Raw genomic sequence first — 23194 nt, 5'->3', positions numbered from 1 at the left:
AATAGTTTTTTCTTCTGATGGAGTTTTGATTTTGGGCAAAAAGGGTTTAACTCACCCGCTGATGCTTAGATCCGCCTCGAATCTGACGACGATATTGAGCAGTTCCGTGTTATCAGAAGAATTTGCGTCTTCCTTGGGGCTGTAAAAAAAACACACACACAAATTGTGCAAACTAAAATTCTACTTTGGTTTTATTTACAAAAGTTAGGTTTGCGCGATAAGTCGGCTGAAAATTTATTTCCGGTCTAGCGCAATTTGTGACTAAAAAGGGAGCGGTAACTGTCCATAGCTGTCGCGCAAAAATATCTTTGGGAGGTAGGGAGAGGCGACATTTCGCTCGTAACGGCGCGTAAGTCTGTGACGTCTGCACCAAGGTAACTGGCCGCAACTGTTGGGAAAAATTCACCGAGCAAAACTACGAAAAGGGAGCTAAAATGCTGGCTCAAAATTGTTTCTTCTTGAGATTCTGACAGGTTAGTGTGTTCCCAAATTATCCAGCTTTCGTTTGATACGAATAGGCGAGGTAGTCGAACGTTCAAAGCTATTTTGTCGAGTGTGTTCACATTGTTTCGCGAAAAAGTTGCCTCCCTTGTCAATTTATATATAACGTATAGTGAGCAGAGCTCAGATCCGCTCGCGCACAACTTAGTACACGACATTAGTGCTGTCGCGTAAATTGAACGCAAATGAATTGGATATAGAAAACCACAAGAAACGAACAACCCTTCGAAAAAAGTAAGTCGATAATTTATTAATTTATTTCTTTTCCAAAACTTTTGTGGACTCCCTGTGGTTAAACTAGGTTAGAAACTTGTTCAGAAAATTCATCAGTTCCATGTTGAAGTGCTTTTCAAAATATTCCTATTCTCTCTCTTCTTGTGCACGGCAAATAGAGCTTTTAAAACTCTGACCTACCTGATTGCTGCCTGAATAGTCGATAATGGAAGGATAAGTCACAATGACCTTTCCATCGTAGGCTGAGTCCTGCGCTTTGTTTTCCACCATCACCAGGACAGTCATTTCATTATCATGTCCAACACGAAGCTCGTTGTGATGTGCAGGATCACTTTTAAACGGTAAAATAACAATAGTTATTTCTAGTTCTTATTTGTTTATATGAATACACCTTCCAGTGATATAACAGAAAGGTCTCTAATCTTTAATTTGTTTATCTAATCTAGTACCGAGATCTCTCACGACCAGTTTTAAAATACTAGAACTGGGTACGAGATAATAACTTTACCAGATACCAGACTGGTCAGCTTTTTCGGTCTACATGAGAATTTTTTTTTTGGTCATGAAAATTTTCCAAAGTAGTGGCATCTTTTAGTGTATAAAATAGGTCAGGTACTTTCATTAACTATCATTTTTAAAAATACCTGGCTTTTAAAATTATTAGCAACTTTGTCTTTAGTTAATATTGAGTGGATATTTTAGTACGTTACCACAGTTTATTGACCACTTACTTATCACCAAATCTCACTTGTCCCTTCACAGACAGATCAGGCTCGCAGATTTTGTCAGGTCCGCATTTCTTGATAAAATTAGCCTGTGATTAACAGAAAAAGAAAATGAAAATAATATATACATTTAGTCCAGGCTAAAAGCATCTATATACATGTTAGTCTGCTTATTGTATGAACGAAATAACATGTAATAACGTTACAAATTCGTCATCCTTTCTGGAGTTATATATATGTTAAGTGCATATAAAGCAAACTGTTTACGTGAAATATTTCAGTGAGCGCTTAAAATTTTTAAGAGCGTGTTTACAAATATGCACTGCGAATGGCGAATAAATTATATAAGTCCAACACAAAATGTTCAAAACAGTTCATAACTCTAGGAATATTTCTCCTACAGAAATAATTCTCGTCTCTAAGTAAACGTTAACAAAAAGAGAATATAGGAGAAATAATGTTTGGTTGTGGTCCGAAATATTTCAGTGAGCGCTTAAAATTTAGGAGCGTGTTTACAAATATGCATGCGCTGCGAATGGCGAATGAATTACACAAGTCCAACACAAAATGTTCAAAACAATCTATAACTCTGGGAATATTTTTCCTACAGAAATAATTCTAGTCTCTAATTAAACGAAAACAAAAGGAGAATATAGGAAAATAATGTTTGGCTGTGGTCCGAAATATTTCAGTGAGGGCTTAAAATTAGAGCGTGTTTACAAACATTAGCTACTTTCATTGGCATGAAGGTAAGACCAGAAATGAACAAATGAACCAACCTCTTCAACTCCACCGGTGAAAGAACATCCGTTTCATGGAAATTTTCGCAAAACCACTCCAAGAAGGAACAAGCGATTATCAGTCGAATAACCATTCGAAATTGTCCCCTTCAAACTCGTTCGCTTTGAGATAGGCAATTCGGGATAATGCCCTCAGAATCCTCTTCCACTGACTCATTCTATCCGTAACTATCTCTTACACAAAGAGAACCCATTACAAATGTGTCAATTTCGTTCAACTTTGTTGGGTTGTTGTGCTCGTCATGTCCACCATTTTGGGTTTCCCGCGGTCTTCCCGGCCTGGGCTATTGCGCATGACAGCTGGTGGTTACCAAGCCTCGACCCAAGCCTCCCGTCCGGTTTTCGTGAAAATTTCCCCCGCGGAGGGGGGAGGGTACTTTAGTAAAGGCTCCGCCCCGAGGTCCAGACCGTTATCCTTTTTTATTAAAAACTGAATCATTGTATAATGCAATTCGAGGGATTTGATTGGCTTAGCGGCCATGGTATATGGGCCATTATACCATGGCCGGGAAATGGCACCCATTAAATTGTCTGCTGGTTATTTTTACACAGCGAAATCAGGAAGATCTAGAAATATATTTCTTGATTGTTTTTAAGAAAACAATTATTCCACTTGCGCTTGTTAGATATGAGATGATTATAGCCAATTCGGCGCTACGCGTCTCGTTGGCTATCTATCATCTCATATCCAACACGCGCTCGTGGAATAATTGTTAAATATACCATTATTTTGGCCTACATTGATCTTATCAACGTAGGTCCTAGTCGGAGGTTGAGTTTACGTTGGTATGTATGTTTGTTCAAAAATAAAATACAAACAGCAGTGATAAACATAGTAAACTTGCGTATTTTAACGGTCACTTTTGAAAATGTACGTTGACTAACATACGAAACGTCAAGTTATATAAAATGCGCAAGTTTATGAACAGCGTGCTTTTAAGCTAAAGGTCGACGACGGTCAAAGTTATCGACCATCTTGAAAGAAGCAAATAATTCTACTGAATTCCAGCATAGTTAATTGAGGGACTGGTTAGGAAACCTTTCCATGAAAACAATGGTGCTTCTATTTATGTTGGAAGGGCCGCGACCCTGCACAATCCTTTGTTTTAACGTTCACACTACAGTTGAATATCTTAACAAAAACGTTTCGATTGGTCAGTTGCTCCAACACATTCCAAATTCTATTGTTGTTCGTGCAGGTTCAAGGCCAAAAAGGCTAACAAAAACATATAACAAAGACATTTGTCAGGTTTCATAACTATTGCCTTTAATTAACTATGATTCTAAGTAAAACACTTGCAATAACTCCATGGGACGTTTAAGAACCCACTTACTGTTCGCAAAGAGTAGTGGACGTAGTTCCCGGTGTTGTGATCTGGTCTTTGTGTGTATATTCTCACGGTTGGGTGGCTAAATGCTCGGAGATATTAGCTGCATAAGCTACTCTAAAATCCAAGGGTAAATAAAGATATGATGATGATGATGATGATGATGAGTCCAAGCCCACTATCCGATAACGTAAACTTGATGTGGAAATACTTTAAGTATGGCTTCATAGTTTGTGTTTTGGTGAGATAAAAGCCGTTTTGTTAATGATCATCAAAATATAAAAATACATATCTTAAGTTGCAAATAATAACATTAAAAATAGATCAAAATATATTAAAACGTATAAAAATCCGAATCCCGTCTACCTCATCTATTATTTGTACAAGTTCTCAGAGACAAACTGAAATACGAGTCTATTGACAAACGATAGGTTCTGCAGCAGGAAACGAATGGAAGTCAGACCAAAAGAATTAGAGCCCCGACTCTTTTTCAGAGCAACAGTGAACCAACACAGCTAAAAAGCACACGATTTTCAACCGGTCACACCTATATACCCTATGGTATAAGCAGTACAACTTCCCTTTTCCTCCAAGGTTTCGTTGTAGTTTTTTTTTCACGAAGGGTTCGCTAGGCCCATGAATTCAAACGTCTGTGGATCATGACGTGAGATATATTTTCTTCATTATTATTATTATTATTATTATTATTATTTTTAGTTTGTACATGCAAGGCAGATTAGATAGCGATAAATTACCACACTCATCACAGGTAGCTTTATTTGATTGTACTGGCTTATGAGGAATCCAAAGTGTTCAAAGTCGCAATGGGTCGTGGGAAGTCCAAACCCTTTTTGTACAATAACCTTACCTTGTTCTCTTCACACTTCCCAAACTTCCACGCGCGGTTGGTTGAACCTATAACTAATTAAGATACTAATTAAGAGGGATTGGGAAGGAGTCTTTGCAGATACCAGTCAACCAAATCAGCGACCTTTGGCTGCGTTAAACAGTAAGTCGCCGGTACCTATTTATCACTAAGACGATTTGTTGGTACAAACAGGAAAGAAAGAGAGAAGGAAGACAGACAGACAGACAGACTGACTGACAGACAGACAGACGGGCAGGCAGACAGACAGTCAGACAGACAGAAGAGAATGAAGGAAAAATCGTGCGCGTTCTACTTCCGTTGTTCGTCTTCTGGGAGTGCATGGTCTAACAAGCAAAATGAAATAACGCAACAACGAAGGGTAAAATAAATGACACAATAAGCAAGTAAGTAAGTGATTTATTTAATGTCAAATACACAGGGGGTGGTCTCCTAGTCCCCCGAGCCACAGGCTCATGATAAAAGTGTCTAACAATATAAAAAAAAGATAAAAACTACTAATTAAATTAAATAAATTATATTTATTTCTTTACTTCTACCATATACATTCTTTCTTGAGCAGGTAAATAACTTCTCAAACTAATTTTCTTTGAAGTGTTTGCAAACATTTTCAACTTGATACGTTAGCAAAAAGAAGACTAACTCAAATACTTTAAAACTTATAAATTAAATTACAAAACTCCTATAATTTGAGTCTACAGTACTTTATAATTCTGCGCGCGTTTCAAAGCGATAAAATAGATTATCAATACATCTTTTTAAATTGATATTAACAAAATATCTAAAAGTTAGTTGTTCTTAAATGATTGCCATATAACAATAACGAACCTCACGCCTTGCCTCGTCATCGTGTGTTGCTACTCAGTCACACGTGGTGCGCATGGTGTCGTGGGAATGGTGCAGGAATTCCCCTCAAGCCCTGCGCCCCTGTTTTCCAGCTCTTTCCAGGAAACGCGTTGGCACCTGGCAACAAAGTAGCTAACTGACCGGCGTTTGTCATCAGACGTTCCCCCCCTCCCCACCCCAATCAACCGGTGTAACGTTTCACGTCATCCCCAGACGTATATTTCAGTAGTTTTGTATGTAACAGGTCGGCTCACCCAACTAGAACATTAAAGCATAATGGCGTCGCCACAGTATTTATGGCCCTTAAAAGGCAACTTTGGGTGAGTTGACGTTTCACCGAAACGAATCACGGGATGCCCCTGGGACTTCTCAAATAATTATTATTTGTTAGCTCATCGCAAACATTTGCTTTTTTGTTTCTTTGGTTCTGGAAGAAAACAATGTTTCCGTAACTAAACAGTTAGGAAACAGTATAAAAGTATATACAAAGTATCTCCCCTTTTTAAAGGTCCTTTGGTCAAGCCTCGTGAGGTTTGACTTTTTTCTCGTTTACATGCTTTGACGTACAACTGAAATCGACGGGGACCTTTGTATTCCTTTCATAGCGAGACACTACGTGAGTCCTAACAAGAACTGAAAGAAAATTTCTAAACGACATGACTCTTGTTCGTCTAAAAAAAACCCAAATTTCATTTTCACATGAGGTTGATTAAGCCATGGACTACTAAAAAATGGCCCCAAATATAAGACGTGTAACGGACTACTTAACGGTTTACTTAAAGACTGTGTCGCAGTCGTTAAGTTCTACTAAACATTAACTGGTCCTTGGCTCGCATTACCGGGTTCCAATGTCCTCATCGGCGTTACCTCTTCCTCTGAGTATTCCTTCTTTACACGCTTCCGCTTAAAGAAACCAAACTGTTGAACGAAATATAAAAACGTTCATTTAATTCCTTAGTGCTAATTTTTACTTGTAGCCTGTTCTTATGGCAAAAACATATGTACAAGCCTGAAAACTGCTGGCCTCTAACCCAGTTTCTGCAGCAGGAAACGAATTGGTAGCAAGTTGACGTGAAATTTTTTTTCTGCATTTTTAATTTTTGATTAGTTTGTCATTTGTCAAAACCATACAGCCAGAACCGATCGATTTGTTTGTGTAATTCGCCCTTTTGAGGACTGCTTCTACTAACGAATGTTCCAAAATGAAGAAAATGGAGGGAGTGGCCTCAAAAATGAATTGATCTATTCCGTTCACAAAACCACTGATCTGAAAAAAAGTGGAAAACGCGCTTAGAGACGAAATTCTCAGACACTAACAACCGCAAACTGGTACAGACAATTTTCAGAATTACCATCCCCAAATGCCTTAAATTTACGCCCCTCTTGAACCTCTATCGCAGGTATAACTGGCTTACCTTGTAGAGAGCAATTCCTGCAAGGGCCAAAAGAGCTAGGCCTCCGAGCACAGACACGATATAGATCCAAACGGCTGTTGATTTTTTGGAGGTTGCAGGGGTCTTGGGATTGGCTATTAGCGGAATCTGTTTACGATTAACAATACGGTTGTTAGTTAAGAATACAGTTGGTTCGTTCACTGAAACTAACATATTTTTATACCTTATTTTGCATTCATCAGCCTCGGTTCTTGCGATGTGGTTTTTACGTTCAAATCAAATTTGATCAGTATGGTGGTGCTGTTTGTTATGCTAAGGAAAATGATGTTAATTTTCAGCGAGTTTGGAATATTGGGTCACACACTGAAATGAAAACTTTGAAGATGGAACTACTTTCCGGTTGTATGCGTTGTTTCGTAGCACAAAATGATCCTTCGCGGTTTTTATGTCCAACTTAAGGTTAAGAGGATTATTGATGACAATCTTTTAACTAATTCATTTGTCGATGAAGCAGTTCTTTCTTGTTGGACCATTAATGAAGTAAATAATTGCCCGTTCTGGAGTTTAAATGGAGGTGGTGACAAGTTTCTACATTTTCATTTAAACAGAAAATCGGAGTCCTTCACCAGAAAGATCACATTGAAATTACTCAATTTCCCAAGTTTGATGTTCTGCTATTAGATTGTAGGCAGAAGGCTATAAAAATTGGAAAAATTAGAGACTTTGTATGGATTTGGAAGACGCCCTTTCAGAAAAAAGAGACATTTGTATGGAAATGGGCGACCTTTGACAGGTCACAGCCTGGTTGGTTTCAACGCAATGAAATATAACTAAACTTAGTAAACTTATAATTTTTGTGTGATCCTCTTTCTGGCGATGGGGTTCATCTTTTCATATGACGCAATTTGAACAATGTGTAAATTAGGGTCCAGTCCTTTTAAGAACTTCGGAACGGACAACTAGATTTTGTCCGGTGTTAGAATTGGATATACTTGAAGATTAAAGGAAAACACTACGCAAACAACGAAAGAGACAAACCTCGGCCTTATTGTTTTCTTTATTCAGTTCAGGAACAGAAGAGGATGGGACAATTTCCGCGGTGGTAGTAAGGGTGACTGAACCAGCATTCGCCTGCAAACAAACAATTTAATTGCATCAACACCAAAACAAATAAACACAAAAAACATATATAATGAACGACGCCGTTTATACGGCCCCTTCAGAGGATCCTTTGTAAAACTGGTGGTAGAGAGAAACCTAAGTGAAAGTAAAAAGTATTGGGGTAAGTCAGTCGCTATATTGAATATCTGAGAGGGCCATCGGAAAGAAGTGGCGTCAACGATGAAGTACCTTGATAAGTGTGTTCCGCCAGAGACGGGATGTCAACTGTATCTGTACTTGGTTCCCTCGCTTCATTCGCCCCAGGTAACAGGGGACCTTGAGGCACGTCAGAGAGCTGTCAGACTCACAAGGCTAAATAACAAAACCAAGACAAGTGAATCTTAAACTTCGAAAGTGAAAATAAAAAACAATCGCCCAACTTTTATCATGAAAGTTTATGCAAAGAAAGATCAAGAATCAAAGAAACTTCGTTCCCAAGGTCTATGGGAAGGAGGATGTTCAGAAAAATCTTTGTCAATAAATATTTCATCCTGGACATTAAACGCCGGCGGAATATTGTAGTATTGCGGTTGACAAATTAGTTACTCTAGCTACCAACTGTAGCGCACTTATTGTTTTTCTACGTTTGAGCCGTTTTTGACCCCAGAGCTATGTGGCTTTTTTTGCGTTCCGTTCACCCGCTGACAAAGAAATCGTAGGTATGGCGGTTTCCAACTGAGTGTCGTAAAACGAAAACCTAAGTAATTACTTTGACCAATCTCATCAGATGTAAACAACACAACGAGCAAATCAGAATTCGAAGCAGTACATGTAACTGGTGCCAAGCGTGGGAAAACGCGTGCGGCCAAAACATGATTGGTTTTGGTTTGGATTCTCATTGGTTGAGAAAGTGGCGCAAGTTTTGTTAACCAATCACAGAGCGTAGTAACTGCTAAACCAAAGCAATCGCGAAATTACTCTCGACACTCAATTGAAAACCGCTCTAAGAACAAATAGAGCTGATTTATGTTACATACCAGTTCTTCATTCTTAGGCTTCAGGTCACGTTTTGGTTTTCCCAAAGAAGATACTTCGTCTATTGGATCAGTGGAATCATTACTGAACTAATAAAAAAAAGGTTTAAAAAGGTCACTCATATTAACGAGCAAAGTGGTTGACATTCAACACTGCTGAACATTTCGGGCAGAAGCTTAAAGGGAACCTCCGCTCTTTAAGTAAATTAACGTTAAATTGTTGAAAATACAATCTAATTTCAAATTTCGTTGGAAAACAAGCCAATAATATATCTGTGTAGGGCAAAACAGGACTTGATTATCGCCCATTATTGCCGTTAATTTCCTGAGCGCCGCCATGTTGGATTTTAATGACGTCATACGGTTGCCGCTATTGTCAGTAACCAGACGTTCTTTTGGGTGAAACAATAGAGGAACTCTTATGACGTCATGTAATCCAACATGGCGGCGAGCGGGAAATTTTAAAGTGAAAATAAGTGAAAACCATATCTAATTTCTAGCACTCTTAAATGTTATTTCTACTTTTCGACTGAAATTTAGGAATTTAGGCATCATTTCCAGCAATTTGACATCATATTTGCTGTCAAAGTGGAGATTTCCTTTAAGAACATCAATAGACTTGTTTGTGACCCATCTGTTGATCAGTGGGTCATTCTAAGTGACAGCTGTAAGTCTTATCTCTGCTTTATGCTTGTTGACGCTGTTAGTTTACAGTACAAAACACTTTAAAAACTATTGGGGATGGTCAAACTGAAATTGTTTTGACAGCGGTTTTTGCTTTCATCGTCTAATAACCGGCAGTAAGGTATAAGATGTTGAGACGGGCTGAGTGCCAAACTGATTGAAGCTCTCTATTCTCACTCTCTGAACAATGTGTTGAGTAGAAAAGACCCTGGATTTGTGTCATTCTGTAACGTTAAAAATGCCATGAAACTTCAGGACTTTTTCAGAAATTTATCGGGCAAAATTGAACGTAGTCGGTTAGTGTTCCTTGAATTTGATGTTTTACCATGGCAATCAATTTTTGAGAGGCAGCTCAGTTTTTCAGAAAATGGAAATTTCTTGTAAAATGAAGACAAATTATTTTTCGCATTGTATTGGTTTTGCTTCCTTTTCGTTCAATTTCGGCGCTCTCCTGAAGTTTTGGGGAAATCCAGAAATCCAAGATGGCCGTCATTTGCCTATCTTGACGTGTTGCCACGTCAAACAACGTCATCATTTCCATTTGCAGACCTCAAGGGGAACATGTTTGGACGTACTATCTATCTTCCAAAAAAGCCTTATTGTCATAGCATTAATGCCTTAGAAGACAAAAAAAAAAAAACCCCGTCTAGATTGGGTTAAACTAATAGCCATGGTTCGTTTGCACAATGAGCTGTTCGACATTTGTTGACTTATGATACTTAAAGCTGTGATAGATGATTCACAATGGAGCTTGGTTTTGTGGAAACTCTGTTAAAACTTATGCAACTAAGTTACTTTGGCCATGCAACAAAACTCCAAAACCAGTAAAGCTCCAAAAAGACTGAACAAACGACAATTACTTAAACGAAACATCATTTAAGAGCTTGAAAACATTTTCCCAATATAAACCGGTAAATAACGATCTATTTTCGCCCTGGCTATATGTAGCCGAGAACTCTTTTGATTAGGTTCAATCTATTAATATCGTACGTGTTGACAGAACTGAGCCTTTGATAAAGTCATATTACCTCATTTACTTCCCAATCTATCTGATATTTGATTTCAAAGAAGTCACTATTTAAGCACTTTCCTTCAAATTGTTCACTTTTAAGAGGTATATCAGATCGATACAAGGCTTAAAACACGCCACTCACCTGGAGATTTAGAGGATTAGTCCCTATATTACAGCTCCCTGCATTTCCTAGAACCTAAAATGAAATAAAAAATAAACAAATATAATCATCGATGGTATTATTGCGATTTGGTATTCGACCAATCTGCAGCCAAGCTATTTACTGGTTGCATGTTTTCCTGCCCTTTGGGCTAGTTGCATGTGTTCCCGCGCCAAGCAACCGTTGCATGCATTTTCCCGCGCAAAGCACCGGCTAAAATGTTCACGCACTTAACACTTGTTTGTATGTTTTCCCGCGCTTGGTACTAGTTGCCTATTTCGTTTCTCGCGTTCTGATTGGTTTATTGACTGAAAACTGGATTAATCTGGTTTCGAATCATGCAGCGACTTCATCTCGACTCTCCTCCCGTTTCTTTCATCGCTCGTTAACGCACCTTCACCGACAAACCTTGCCACCTTGCAAAAAATACCACCAGCTACGTTGGTTAGACGTTATTTTGGTTACTGAGTTTTGTTTCAATATCTCAGGACTCATCTTACCTGCACGTTCGACAAGTAAAGCAAATAGTTCTGCTCGTCCACTGCTTTATTTTTAAATGGAATCATGACGGTCACTTCTGTGTACTCAACTGGACTCGGACCGTTGTTCTTCACCTAAAACATGTTAACACAGGAATCAGTGAACGAATCAGAACTCCGTAATTACATTATCCAATGATCTAGTTTCTAATAATTACCGTTATGATGTTTTTAACAGAAGGTCCAATACTGACGACGTCTGTGACCTCTGAAGTCTTGTCATTGTACACGACTTGATCTGGTCTAGAAATCCTGAAAATATAACAAATGTAATTGAGTCACGAAGCCTTGAGACTGAAATCTAACCTTAAGTTCAGGACAATTTGGCATTTTTAGACTCTATTTACAGAACGCCTTCCTTTATGGCTAATCGTGTCCTTACGCAAACACGTTAGTGACGAGAAGGACAACGTCAAAAGTGACATAAGGTTTAATAAGAAAAACCGGCCGAATGGCTGTGCACGGGCGTTAAAATTCTAATACATTTTCTGACTTCTTCTACAAAACAACAATGTGAAATGGCCACATTCAAAGTTTTAAGGAGAACAAGGGCACACGACGTTGAATTCTTGTCTCTTTTTCCGAACTTCAGCACTGTTTTTACTAATTGTCTGCCACATTGCAAAGTCTAACGGAAAAGAATAACTGACACAGAGTGGGTCAGATAAAGTGAATTTGTTTTCCTAAGCGGCATTTTCCCTTGACGTTGTCGTCGTGGTTACGTAAGGTCCTGACATGACATCATCAGTAGCAACCAATTTTCATCGGCAGAGTTTTTAAAGGGGCACTGTCACGGAGATTTTGCTGTACAGTTTTGATCAAAGCTACACAAATATTTATCACAGAGCCTTTTCTCTAACATGAAATGGTTCGTAGAGTGCTGGGAAGAAATATTAACTTGTTTCTCCAATGAAGAACCAACAACAAATTTATCCAAGCCTTACAAAAAACAACTTGAAAAACCTGGCCAATTTTTTTAAGTTGTAATCCATTTCAATCCAAGCCATCCGCAGTAAAATATAACATGAACTAATTAATGTATACTCGTAGGGTAATTGGTAACAAGACTGAATCATTATTTTAATATTTCCATCGATACAAATTTGCCATGTCCACGTTACTCAAAGGCACGCTAAAAATGGTTACACTGCCCCTTAATTTTGCGACATGCGCTGCAAATAAGCCAGTTGAGGGATTCAATTCAAGTTTTTACAGGATCACACAACGAAACATTAAGGTCACGAGAAGGCATGTTGCATCAGAAATTGTTTAATTTTGTCAGGTTCTGTTTTGCTCGTAAAAGTAAGTTTTGAAAATAAAGCCATCAAAGAAAAAAATATATAACTCTGACTATGATTCGTGAGACCGCATGCGCAATTGTGCCTACAATTACTCAACTTAAACAGACAGCAAGGCAAAACACCCCTCACTTTTCAAATTTGGTTACTCGTTACCGTTTTTCATGAATGCTTAATATCAAATGCTGTTCTACTAGGCGTTATATAATAAATAAAACAAAAGCGTGATGGGGAAAAGCACGCAAGGAAGCGAGGCGGAGAGCACGGAATAATTTTCTGGAGAAAGTATTGCCTGGGGCTCTGCTTAGCTGTTTTTACCTGCTGTGCTTAACACTATTTTTTCTGTAAGTGCCTCTAATTTGGAGCTAAGGCCGAGCTTTCTTATTATTATTATTATTATTATTATTATTATTATTACTATTATTACTATTATTATTATTATTATTATTATTATTATTATAATTATTATTATTATCATTATTATTATTATTATTATTGTTATTATTATTATTATTATTATTATTATTATTTTTCTTTGGCAATTTGAGCCTGAAAAATTTCTTAAGGTGTTCCTAAGTTATCTGTTATAGTATTTTGGGTCCATAAAATTCACACTCAAAGTCATCAATAATTCATGAAGATGAAACAAAGAAAGTCACTACTGTGAAGGAGAATTATAAAAGGGATCTTGATTATCATCAAATTTCAAGAAAGTTTGCGTTGAATTTCTCCAAAAAAAAATTTAATGGTTTGAGAACTTATATCAAACACTCGAAAGAGCAGTTGGATCATGCAATATCTGTGAGCAAGCAGGTAGAATTTATTGTATTATACGCACATGAAGCTTTCCTATAATTTCTCGCATTATCCAATATCAAATTATATTATTAAGAACTGATGTAATACATTACAGTTGACAGGTATCTGATACATCACAAATTAAAAGGATTAAATTCTTAAAAACCCTGCAGGAAAACAAACATATAAAAATCGGTACGCATTGCGTACATGTAGTAGTGCTGTACGGACACTTACTCACTCACTCACTCACTCACTCACTCACTCACTCACTCACACTCACTCACTCACTCACTCACTCACTCACTCACTCACTCACTCACTCACTCACTCACTCACTCACTCACTCACTCACTCACTCACTCACTCACTCACTCACTCACTCACTCACTCACTCACTCACTCACTCACTCACTCACTCACTCACTCACTCACTCACTCACTCACTCACTCACTCACTCACTCACTCACTCACTCACTCACTCACTCACTCACTCACTCACTCACTCACTCACTCACTCAACTCACTCACTCACTCACTCACTTACTCGCGCACGCACGCACTCACTCACTCACTCACTCACTCACTCACTCACTCACTCAATCACTCACTCACTCACTCACTCACTCACTCACTCACTCACTCACTCACTCACTCAACTCACTCACTCACTCACTCACTCACTCACTCACTCACACACTGAATTAGTCAGCAATTTCCCCTCAATTTTGTTAAATTTATGTCAAATACAAGAGAAAAAAATTAAAGAATCGGACGTATCTACATTTTCGTTGATGGATTTTTAAGGGTGGACGGTTTACAAACTGTTTTCTAGGTTACGATGGGAGCTTTGAAAAACCAGAATTAAATTCAAATCTATCTTTTCTTTGCGAGAAAGTCAAGACCAGTCGGCAGTTTTCCCTTCAATTCCATTTAGTTCATGCGAAATACAGAATGAAAAAAATTAATGAAATGAAAGTCGATGATTCTAACGGGTGTACGTTCTGCGAACCGCTGGCTGGGTTACAATGGGAGTTTTGGAACTTTACTCTCTCTGCGCTGCACCCTTAACTGAAACAGTTGCGCCGCGCAAACAATTGAAGAGCCTCTTTAGAGCAGAACGATAGTTTGTACTGAAAATGAAACAGATGCAAGGGTTGATGGCACAATTTGAGACAGCCATAACCTGGGTAATATTAAGAAAGAAATAGAAGCCACAAGGCAAAGCGTCTCGTGCAAAGTACAATAGTAAGACGCCAATACTCCAGGGTATCCAGCACAGTGCCAACCCTAACACGATAGCAATGGCCATCTTTAACACGTTCCTGTTCCTTTTCGCTCGTTGTTGCTCAGCGTTGGTTGATTGCTCGCCTGGTTTTTTCTGTGACTTGAGCTTGATAACGATGATAGAGTAAAGTGTGGTCAACAAGGCGATTGGGATATAAAAAAGTACAACAAATGCTGCAAGAATAAAATATATTTCATTGCTCCGTAAGCTACAAACCAGTTGTCCTTGGTACTCAGTAGATTTCCAGGCGGAGAAATATGGCGAGGCTACTGATATCGCAACGATCCAGTTGCCGAGAATGAAGAAGGGGCACAGCTTTGAACTGATGAGTGGAGAACGGAGGGGAAATACCACGGCTCCAAATCGATCCACAGCTATCAGAATCAGGCTTTGAATAGACACAGTAGAGGAGACAAAGATTGAGACGGCAACCATTTTACACAAGGCCTGGCCAAGAGGACCACTGATATTAAGCCAGGCGTCTGAGTACAGATAGGTAATCTCCCCAGGGAACAGGAATATTGAAGACAGCATGTCGGACATGGCCATGTTGACGAAAAAGAAGTTGATTGGTTTTCTCAAACTTTGCGTTTCGTAAACAATTATTGCTATAAAGGAATTCCCAAGCAGCGAAACAACAAATATCAGGCAGAAAGCAAAGGTTTGTCCAATCTTAGCTGCTCTAGAATTGAACGGACTCAAACAGCTCGATCCATTCACCGTTGTGTTCATATTTGATGACTTTCTGATGTTGTTGTTGCTTCTTTCAAACTCGTCTCGTTTTTCAGGATCAAGTGGTGCAGTATTTATGCTTCATGGAAAAAAGCCTTCTGGTTTACGATTCCTCACACGCAAGGATTAAAAGATTTTAAGTAAGCTAATTTTAATTAACATAAAACACTGATCAGCCAATACGCCTCCTCGGTTTGCGTCAAACTGTTTGTCAGTCTCTAATTACCGTATTTATTCGATTAACCGCCCTTGGGCGCTTATTTTATTTTGGGCCTATGAGGGTGAGAGCTTGTCATCGCGCAGAATGCCTATTGTTCTTGGGACATTTACTTACCGCGCGGCAAAAGTTATAGATCTGTAATATTAGCGGTGAAGCGTAAATTGAATGACTCTCATTGGTCCAAAATTACGCGCGTACTGCTCCGCAAGGAACACTGTTTAGCTCATCAACTTGTTTGGCTGGAGCTAAAAGACAAAAGACCACATTTATAGCATTACGTGACCAATGCTTAGGTAAAAACACAGCTGAAATTGTGAAAACCGACACTTTGTTTGCAGTGAGATTTGCCCGGTCAATATCTAGGAAGATAAACCGAAAACATGGACTGAAAGCCTAGTTAATTGATATCCGGTAATATTTATACCATTACGTGACAAACGCTTAGTTAAAAACACAGCTGAATTTGTTAAAACTGACACTTTGTTTGTAGCGAGATTTGCCCGGTCAAGGACGAAAACAAAGGCTGAAAACCTAGTTAATAGGAAAAGCCTAATAGCCCGCACAGGACGGAAATCATTAAGGGTATATTGATATATTTTCGGCAGAACTATTGATCGATTGGTTGAAAACCCAAGTCAGCTTTCCATTGAAGCAACTAGCACCGACTAGAATAAAGAACAAACCAGGCCAGACAAGACAACAGGAAATAAAGATGCACCGATCAAGACTAAAAGTCTGGGTTCAAAAAATAAATTAGGGAGTATTTTTTCAGCTTCCCCTGCTGATGCTAAAGAGCAAAACAGAAAGTTGTGACTAAATACAATGCTGGTTTTCGTTTATTGCAAATCTGAACATAAAGTCTAATAACAAGACAATAACAAGAATCGAGTTACCACCTGGGAGAGAATGTACAAGAAAATTCGGCCAAATAACGTGGTTGAAAGCTTGTTCAGCACATTTATCACATGTTTATTTCCAGACACTTCAAGAGAGTAATTTATAATTAATGGCATGTCAGTGATCTTGTTCGCTTACTATTCTTTTCAAATCGGATTAAGAACATAGTTTTTAATCTTGTACAGTTGGGAGCTTCCTAAGAAATTCTTGCCCTAAACTGATGTGTGTGGTTTTTTTTGTTGTCAATTTTATGTGAGAGTACAGAAAAAAATACCATAAAAGCAAAAAGAATTATTTTCGGTGGTGGTGATTTTCACGGATGGATCGAGTTCTATAAACCGCTCGCTCGCTGTGTTATCTCATTGTGGAATCACTGGCTGGACTGTTGTAGTACGTTGTAGGAGTCTCTTGAGACCTCTTCGATAATTTTCACTGAAAATGAAACAGATACAAGGGTTGATAGCGCTATTGGCACGAGCCGTGAACAAGGCGATAGACCAGTAAACTGAGATGAGACAGGAAAATTTACCGTCTCCTGTAAAGAATTTTACAATACTGAGGGGTACCCAGCACAGTACAAACGCTAACACGATTGCAATGGCCATCTTTAACACGTTTCTGTTTCTTCTTGCGCGCCGTTGTTCAGCATTGCGGGTAGATTGTTCGCTTGAGGTCTTCTTTAACTTGAGCGTGATGAGGATGATGGAGTAAACTACTGCAAGGAAGGCTATGGGGATGTAAAAAAATACCACAAAAACAGCAAGGAGGTATTTTCTAAGGGAAGCGGGATCTTCAAAGGCTTCATTCCACATCGTGCGACAGGCAAGTTGTCCTGGCTGTTGAACAAGCCTATTGGCGACTAAAAAGGGTGTGCAGATTGCCATAGCGACGATCCACGTGGAAACAAGAAAGAACTGGCACAGCTTGGAACTGATGAATGGGCAACGGAGGGGAAATACGACAGCTCCAAGTCGATCCACCGCTATCAGAACCAGACTTAGGATAGACACACGCGAGGAAACATGCGCTAAGAAGGGCACTAGCTTACACAAGGCTTCGCCAAGAGGACCACTGACAAGGAAGGAGTTCGCGTGCAACTTAGTCAGGTTCCACGGAAATAGGACTATCGGATAAAGAAGGTCGGACATGGCCATGTTCGCGATGAAAAAGTTGATAGGTTTCCTCAACATTTGCGTTTTGTAAATAATGATCGCTATGGAGGAATTCCCCACCAGTGATACTACTAGGATAAGGCAGTAAGCAACGGTTTCTCCAATCTTTACCGCTGAAGGATTCATTGAAGTAAAGCAGGTCGAACCATTATGCGTTGTGTTCATGTTTGCTGACTTTCTAATGGTTCTGTTGTTTCTCTCAGTAATTCCTCTGCCTACTTAAGAAAATTCGAAAGCGTCGTTCCTTTTATCTTTTTGTAAGTTGCAATATCATTCTGACCGTACCAAAAAAAAAAATGTACGACAAGTCATAACTAATTAAAACACGATAATTATTACCTTCTCTGGCATGTTGCATCAGAGATTGTTTAATTTTGTCAGGTTCTATTTTGCTCCTAAAAGTCAGTTTTAAAAAAAAGCCATCAAAGGAAAAAATATATATCATTCTGGCTATTGATTCGTGAGACGACATGCGCAATTGTGCCTACAATTGCTCAACTAACACAGACAACAAGACAAAACACCCCTCACTTTTCAAATTTGTTTACTCGTTACCGTTTTTCATGAATGCTTAATATCAAATGCTGTTCTAGTTAGCGTTATATAACAAATAAAACAATGGCGTGAAGGGAAAAAGCACGAAAGGAAACGAGGCGGAGAGCACGAAAAAAGGGTCTGGAGAAAAAGTTCTCTGAGGCTCTGATTACTGTTTCTAATTGTTGTGCTTGACACTCTTTTTTCTGTAAGAACCTCTAATTTTGGAGCCGAGGCCGAACGTTCTTTTTATTATTATTATTTTTTCTTTGGCAATGTCAGTCTGAAAAAGTTCTTAAGATGACTTTAAGTCAGCTATTAAGTCAGTTAGTATTTTTTAATAAAGCTATGCGGACGTGATCAAGACACCTATCAAAGAGCAATATTTACTCTAATATGGAGCCAAGTTGCTTGTGACATGCTCTGTTGAGCGGCTTACATGTACTCTAGTGCTGGGTACAAGATGTCGCAGCAGCCAGCTCTCGCTAAATTTGGCTTCACGAAAAGTATCGACCGCAGAGATTTCCAACGTGACATTAAGTTACCAGATTTTCCAGCAAAAATTACAGAAAGCGATTATCTGTAGTGAGTACATCAAAGTTTTTATTAACCAACAAGGATTGTCTGTTCATGTGAAGTGCTTCAACGTTCTCGCAAAAAAGGTTCTTATAAAAAGAGTGTATAACAGAACAAAACAAAAGACATCTTTTAGACTTTTGCAAACTATAATTTAGCGGGCGTATGCATAAAGCGAGATCTGCAGCGGTCTAGAAATCGTAGCCCGTTACTTGCGTGATTTATACTTTCACGAGGCACGCTTCATTTTAATGGGGCGAGAAAACACACGACACAATGAAGAATTCTCTTTCTTTCAGCGTTCTGAAGAAGAAAACATTCTCTTTTGCTCGGATACACCTGTGCAACCTGCCGTTAACAATCAACAAGAATGACTTGAATGTTTTAGTACCTTGAAAGCCAGTCATTTCAATTTTAATTAGTATTCAGTTTAATTAGTAATTTTCAGTACAATCATGCAATCGTCAGCCTGAGTTTCTGTAATAAGCAGTTATCGCCGACATTAATTAACCTGAGCTGAGAGATTGTGAATTAGCATAGACAACTGGCTAACGGAAGTAGACACATACAGTATAGATCAGTTCTTAGTAGATATTCTGGAAGAGATTCACTTTGAAAAAGGCAGGTTTTTATGTTATTTTTATACTTTCTTGTGTGGTGGACACATGACCACAAAAGCTTTGTTGTTCTTATTATCGAGTATAAATCTGATAAATAAATACCATCAACTGAATTATCTATTTATTATTGATGTGAGCAAAGTACGTGAAACTTCGAGAAAAGCTAAACTTAACAAAGAAGGGGTTAAAAAGTTCAATCAAAGGCAAATGCTCTTGGGTAATGGCACAGTCGAATATGATAAACAGCAAGACGCTTCCTTTCGCAGTATCAAATGAATTTCCTGCAAAGCAGGTGGTTATTGTGTTGGAAAATCCTTTAGCCAATATAAATAGTAATTAGGTGACAATGATAAATAGCTGAATCCGACATAATTTCCCTTCTCTTGGGTCCATAAAACTCACTCTCAAAGTCATCAATAATTCATGAAGATGAAATAAAGAAAGTCACCACCGCGAAGGAGATTTTAAAATGGGATCTTGACTATTGTAAAATTTCAAAAACGTTTGCTTTGAATTTCTCCACAAAAAAAATTAATGGTTTGAGAAGCTGGAATATGCAAAATTTGTGAGCAAGCACAGAGAAATTTATTGTGTTATACGCACATGAAGCTTTTCTATAATTTCTCGGATTGTCCAATATCAAAATATATTTTAAGAACTGATGTAATACATTAAAGTTGACAGGTATCTGGTGTATCACCAATTAAAAGGATTAAATTCTTAGAAACCCCGCAGGAAAACAAACCTATTAAAATAGGTACGCATTTCGTACATGTGATATTGCTGTACGGACACTCACTCACTCACTCACTCACTCACTGACTGACTCTTACAGGCCTGACGACATAGTAGGTAGAGCACTATACAGTGCACTACCCACAAAATGTTTTCTTCCCTCGAGAATTAAAAAAGCCTCGAGAACTGTTAAGATATAAACGTTTGAAAGGTTCAAATCTGTTTTGGCCTCCGGAGTTGGAGGATTCCACTACAGATGTGAATTCATTTTGATTTGCTTATGAGGAAGTAAACAGAAAAAGCCATTTACGTTAAGTCGACAGCTTTTACAGACCTCACAGTCAGTCTCAATGCGACCACAAATATATCCGGCTTTGCAACGTAAGAAAGCAAGCTGAAAAGCCTTTACTCAGTTTACTTTATACGTAAATGTAGTTAAGTTCGTACGTAGGAGATGAGAACGGGCGTTGATGACAATTAACCTTAAAAGAGTTGTCTTATCCGGTACAAACGCCAGCATGCAAAACTTGGTTTATTCTCATACATCAGTATCCGACAAAAACAAAATGACAATCACCCTGCAAATAAGCAATTTTTAACTAAAGATAGTTGCTGTTATCGAAAGTGAGTGATTATTTTTTGTATGGAAATGAACAAGAAACCTTTTTGTTTAATTAACAGGAACAAGCAGTGAGATAGGCTTTTGGCCTAAGCTCAAAGTCGCCATTAACTCCTAGTCTGATTGAATAATAAAATAATTAATGACAGATTTGAAAATATTTCATGATGGCAGGCACCATTATTAAAAATGAAAATGCACATAACTTAGCTTTTAACCCACTTCCCGCTTAAAAGCGGCAACTCAAAAGCACAAATGAAAGCTTTTTGACAATTCAAGTCAGGTTTTCCAAGAAAATATTAAACTAGAAGTAAAAAACCAAACCAAAGCTCACGAGTTGTAAGCCTGACTGGATGAGTATAACAGATATAAACTTCTGACTTGGGTGGAAGAACCTCATGCTCTTACTTCTTATTAAAGGCGAACACAAAACAGAGAGGAAATTAGCACTGGTACGTAATTATATAAGGAGGGAAAGAGCGTGGGTGAATTAGAAGATGAGGATGGTATTTAATTATTTATTTTTCTCCGAAATTCGGAGGCAAGAGAGAAGAGTACTGGAGAGATCTACTCTAATCCGAATATCGCTTTTAAAGTAACTTGAGCTAATTTCGAACAACAAAGCCATTATTGAGGCAAATTTGCCTTGGTTTAAAATTGCTTCACACATTTTCATATGTGTTTATTCACAGGAAGGCAGCTGAAATTGAGGGACAGTTTTAGTCGACTGTTTCCTTTGAAATGATGTTTGCACCTATTTTTTTTCTCATAACAAACGATGTTAAAAACAAGGAGAAAGTAGTATTGATAAACAGAAAAGAGGAAACTGGGATTAAACAAGAATTTAAGGTGGTATTTAATAAATTTAACTTTTTGTGGGGCTGAAAGTTGGAGGCGAGACACAAGAGTGCAGCTAAATACACCGATGCGTTACAATATTTTATTGACCTTTTTTGACAGAGATCAGAACATATCTTGTAAGCTAAGTAGCGTTTTCTTAATGATAAAACGATTAAACAGGGGTATCCCAGAAAAGAAAGGTTTAGAATCCTTTCGGCATTTTTCTTGTATGTTTATTTACAAGCAGAGTTTCAAAGAACGACTGCTAGCTGTTCAGCAAAGTTTCCTAAATGTACAAAATTTAAAACACATGAATATACAGCATATAGCTGGCAAATTTAAGATTCTTTTCGATTAGTCAGCATCTTTTCAGTTCTCTACAACTTAGGAGTGTCAACAAAAGCAGTTATACCTCTAAAAAGCCAGAATTCACTTTAAATGTTCCTTCCCTTTGCATGAATTAGTTAGCAGTTTTCCCTAAATGTTGCTTAATTCATGTGACATACAGAGTACGCGAATTTAAAGAAACGAACGAATCGCGTTGATGATTTCTACGAGAAAGCGTTCTGCAAACTGTTGTCTACTGGGTTACGATGGGAGCTTTGGAAAATTACTCTCTTTGCGCTGCACCGCGGAAACTGTTGAAGAGTTTCTTTAGAGCTCCGCGATAGTTTGAACTGAAAATGAAACAGATGCAAGGGTTGATGGCATCATTTGAGATAGGCATAAACCGGGTAATATTCCGAAAGATAGAGAAGCCACAAGGCAAAGCGTCTCGTGCAAAGTACGATAGTAAGATGCCAATACTGAATGGTATCCAGCACAGTACAAACCCTAACACGATAGCAATGGCCATCTTTAACACGTTTCTGTTTCTTTTCGCTCGTTGTTGCTCAGCGTTGGTTGATTGCTCGCCTGGCCTCTTCTGTGACTTGAGCTTGATAACGATGACAGAGTAAAGTATGGCCAACATGGCGATAGGAATATAAAAAAATACAACGCATAGTGTAAGAAGAAAATTTCCAGAGGATGAGGACTCTCCAAAGGCTTCATTCCATCGCCTGCTACAAAACAGTTGTTCTTGATATTCAGTAGGTTTCCAGGCGGAGAAACTTGGCGAGGCTACTGATATCCCAACGATCCAGGTGCCGAGAATGAAGAAGGAGCACAGCTTTGAACTGATAACTGGGGAACGGAGGGGAAATACCACAGCTCCAAATCGATCCATTGCTATCAGAAGCAGGCTTTGAATAGACACAACAGAGGAGACAGAGATTGACACGGCAACCAGTTTACAAAAGGCCTGGCCAAGGAGACCACTTACATTAAGCGAGGCGTCTGAGTACAGATAGGTAATCTCCCTAGCGAACAGGAATATTGGCGACAGCAGGTCAGACATGACCATGTTGACGATAAAGAAGTTGATTGGTTTTCTCAAACTTTGCGTTTTGTAAACAATTATTGCTATAAAGGAATTCCCAAGCAGCGAAACGACGAGTATTAGGCAGCAAACAAAGGTTCGTCCAATCTTAGCTGCTGTAGGATTGACCGGATGGGAACAGCTCGATCCATTCTCCGTTGTGTTCATGTCTAATGACTTTCTGATGTTGCTGTTGCTTC

The 23194-nt window shown here is 38.5% G+C and overlaps 2 protein-coding genes across 4 annotated transcripts in view; both read right to left on the bottom strand.

Moving 5' to 3' along the window:
- The window catches only part of LOC146483159 (integrin alpha-V-like), a 99695-nt gene that overhangs the window by 38696 nt on the left and 37805 nt on the right, over window positions 1-23194 (bottom strand). For 2 of the 3 annotated variants that reach the window (XM_085106354.1, XM_085106352.1), the window contains exons 25-32: window positions 11403-11496; window positions 11206-11319; window positions 10688-10741; window positions 8853-8939; window positions 8065-8187; window positions 7753-7845; window positions 6736-6861; window positions 4857-6238 (exon numbers count right to left, since the gene is read on the bottom strand). The exons of the other annotated variant lie outside the window; for it this stretch is intronic. In XM_085106354.1, coding sequence (XP_084962480.1) covers window positions 6128-6238; window positions 6736-6861; window positions 7753-7845; window positions 8065-8187; window positions 8853-8939; window positions 10688-10741; window positions 11206-11319; window positions 11403-11496 — 802 coding nt within the window. In that variant the 3' untranslated portion in view covers window positions 4857-6127. Of the gene's footprint in view, window positions 1-4856; window positions 6239-6735; window positions 6862-7752; window positions 7846-8064; window positions 8188-8852; window positions 8940-10687; window positions 10742-11205; window positions 11320-11402; window positions 11497-23194 lie in introns of those variants that run through there. 3 annotated transcript variants of the gene reach the window in all.
- On the bottom strand, window positions 16717-18197 carry LOC146483161 (RYamide receptor-like). Its single transcript, XM_085106416.1, has one exon. The coding sequence runs from the start codon at window positions 17813-17815 to the stop codon at window positions 16838-16840; it is 978 nt and encodes a 325-aa protein (XP_084962542.1). The 5' UTR covers window positions 17816-18197; the 3' UTR covers window positions 16717-16837.

Source organism: Pavona decussata, unplaced genomic scaffold (genome assembly GCF_977016875.1).
Source record: "Pavona decussata unplaced genomic scaffold, jaPavDecu1.1 SCAFFOLD_40, whole genome shotgun sequence".
Lineage (NCBI taxonomy): Eukaryota > Metazoa > Cnidaria > Anthozoa > Scleractinia > Agariciidae > Pavona > Pavona decussata.
This window is presented reverse-complemented; position numbering and strand designations above follow the sequence as displayed.

What these genes read in the sequence shown, in the direction of transcription:
- LOC146483161 (XM_085106416.1), bottom strand. Translation starts at nt 17,815, where the DNA reads ATGAACACAACGCATAATGGTTCGACCTGCTTTACTTCAATGAATCCT.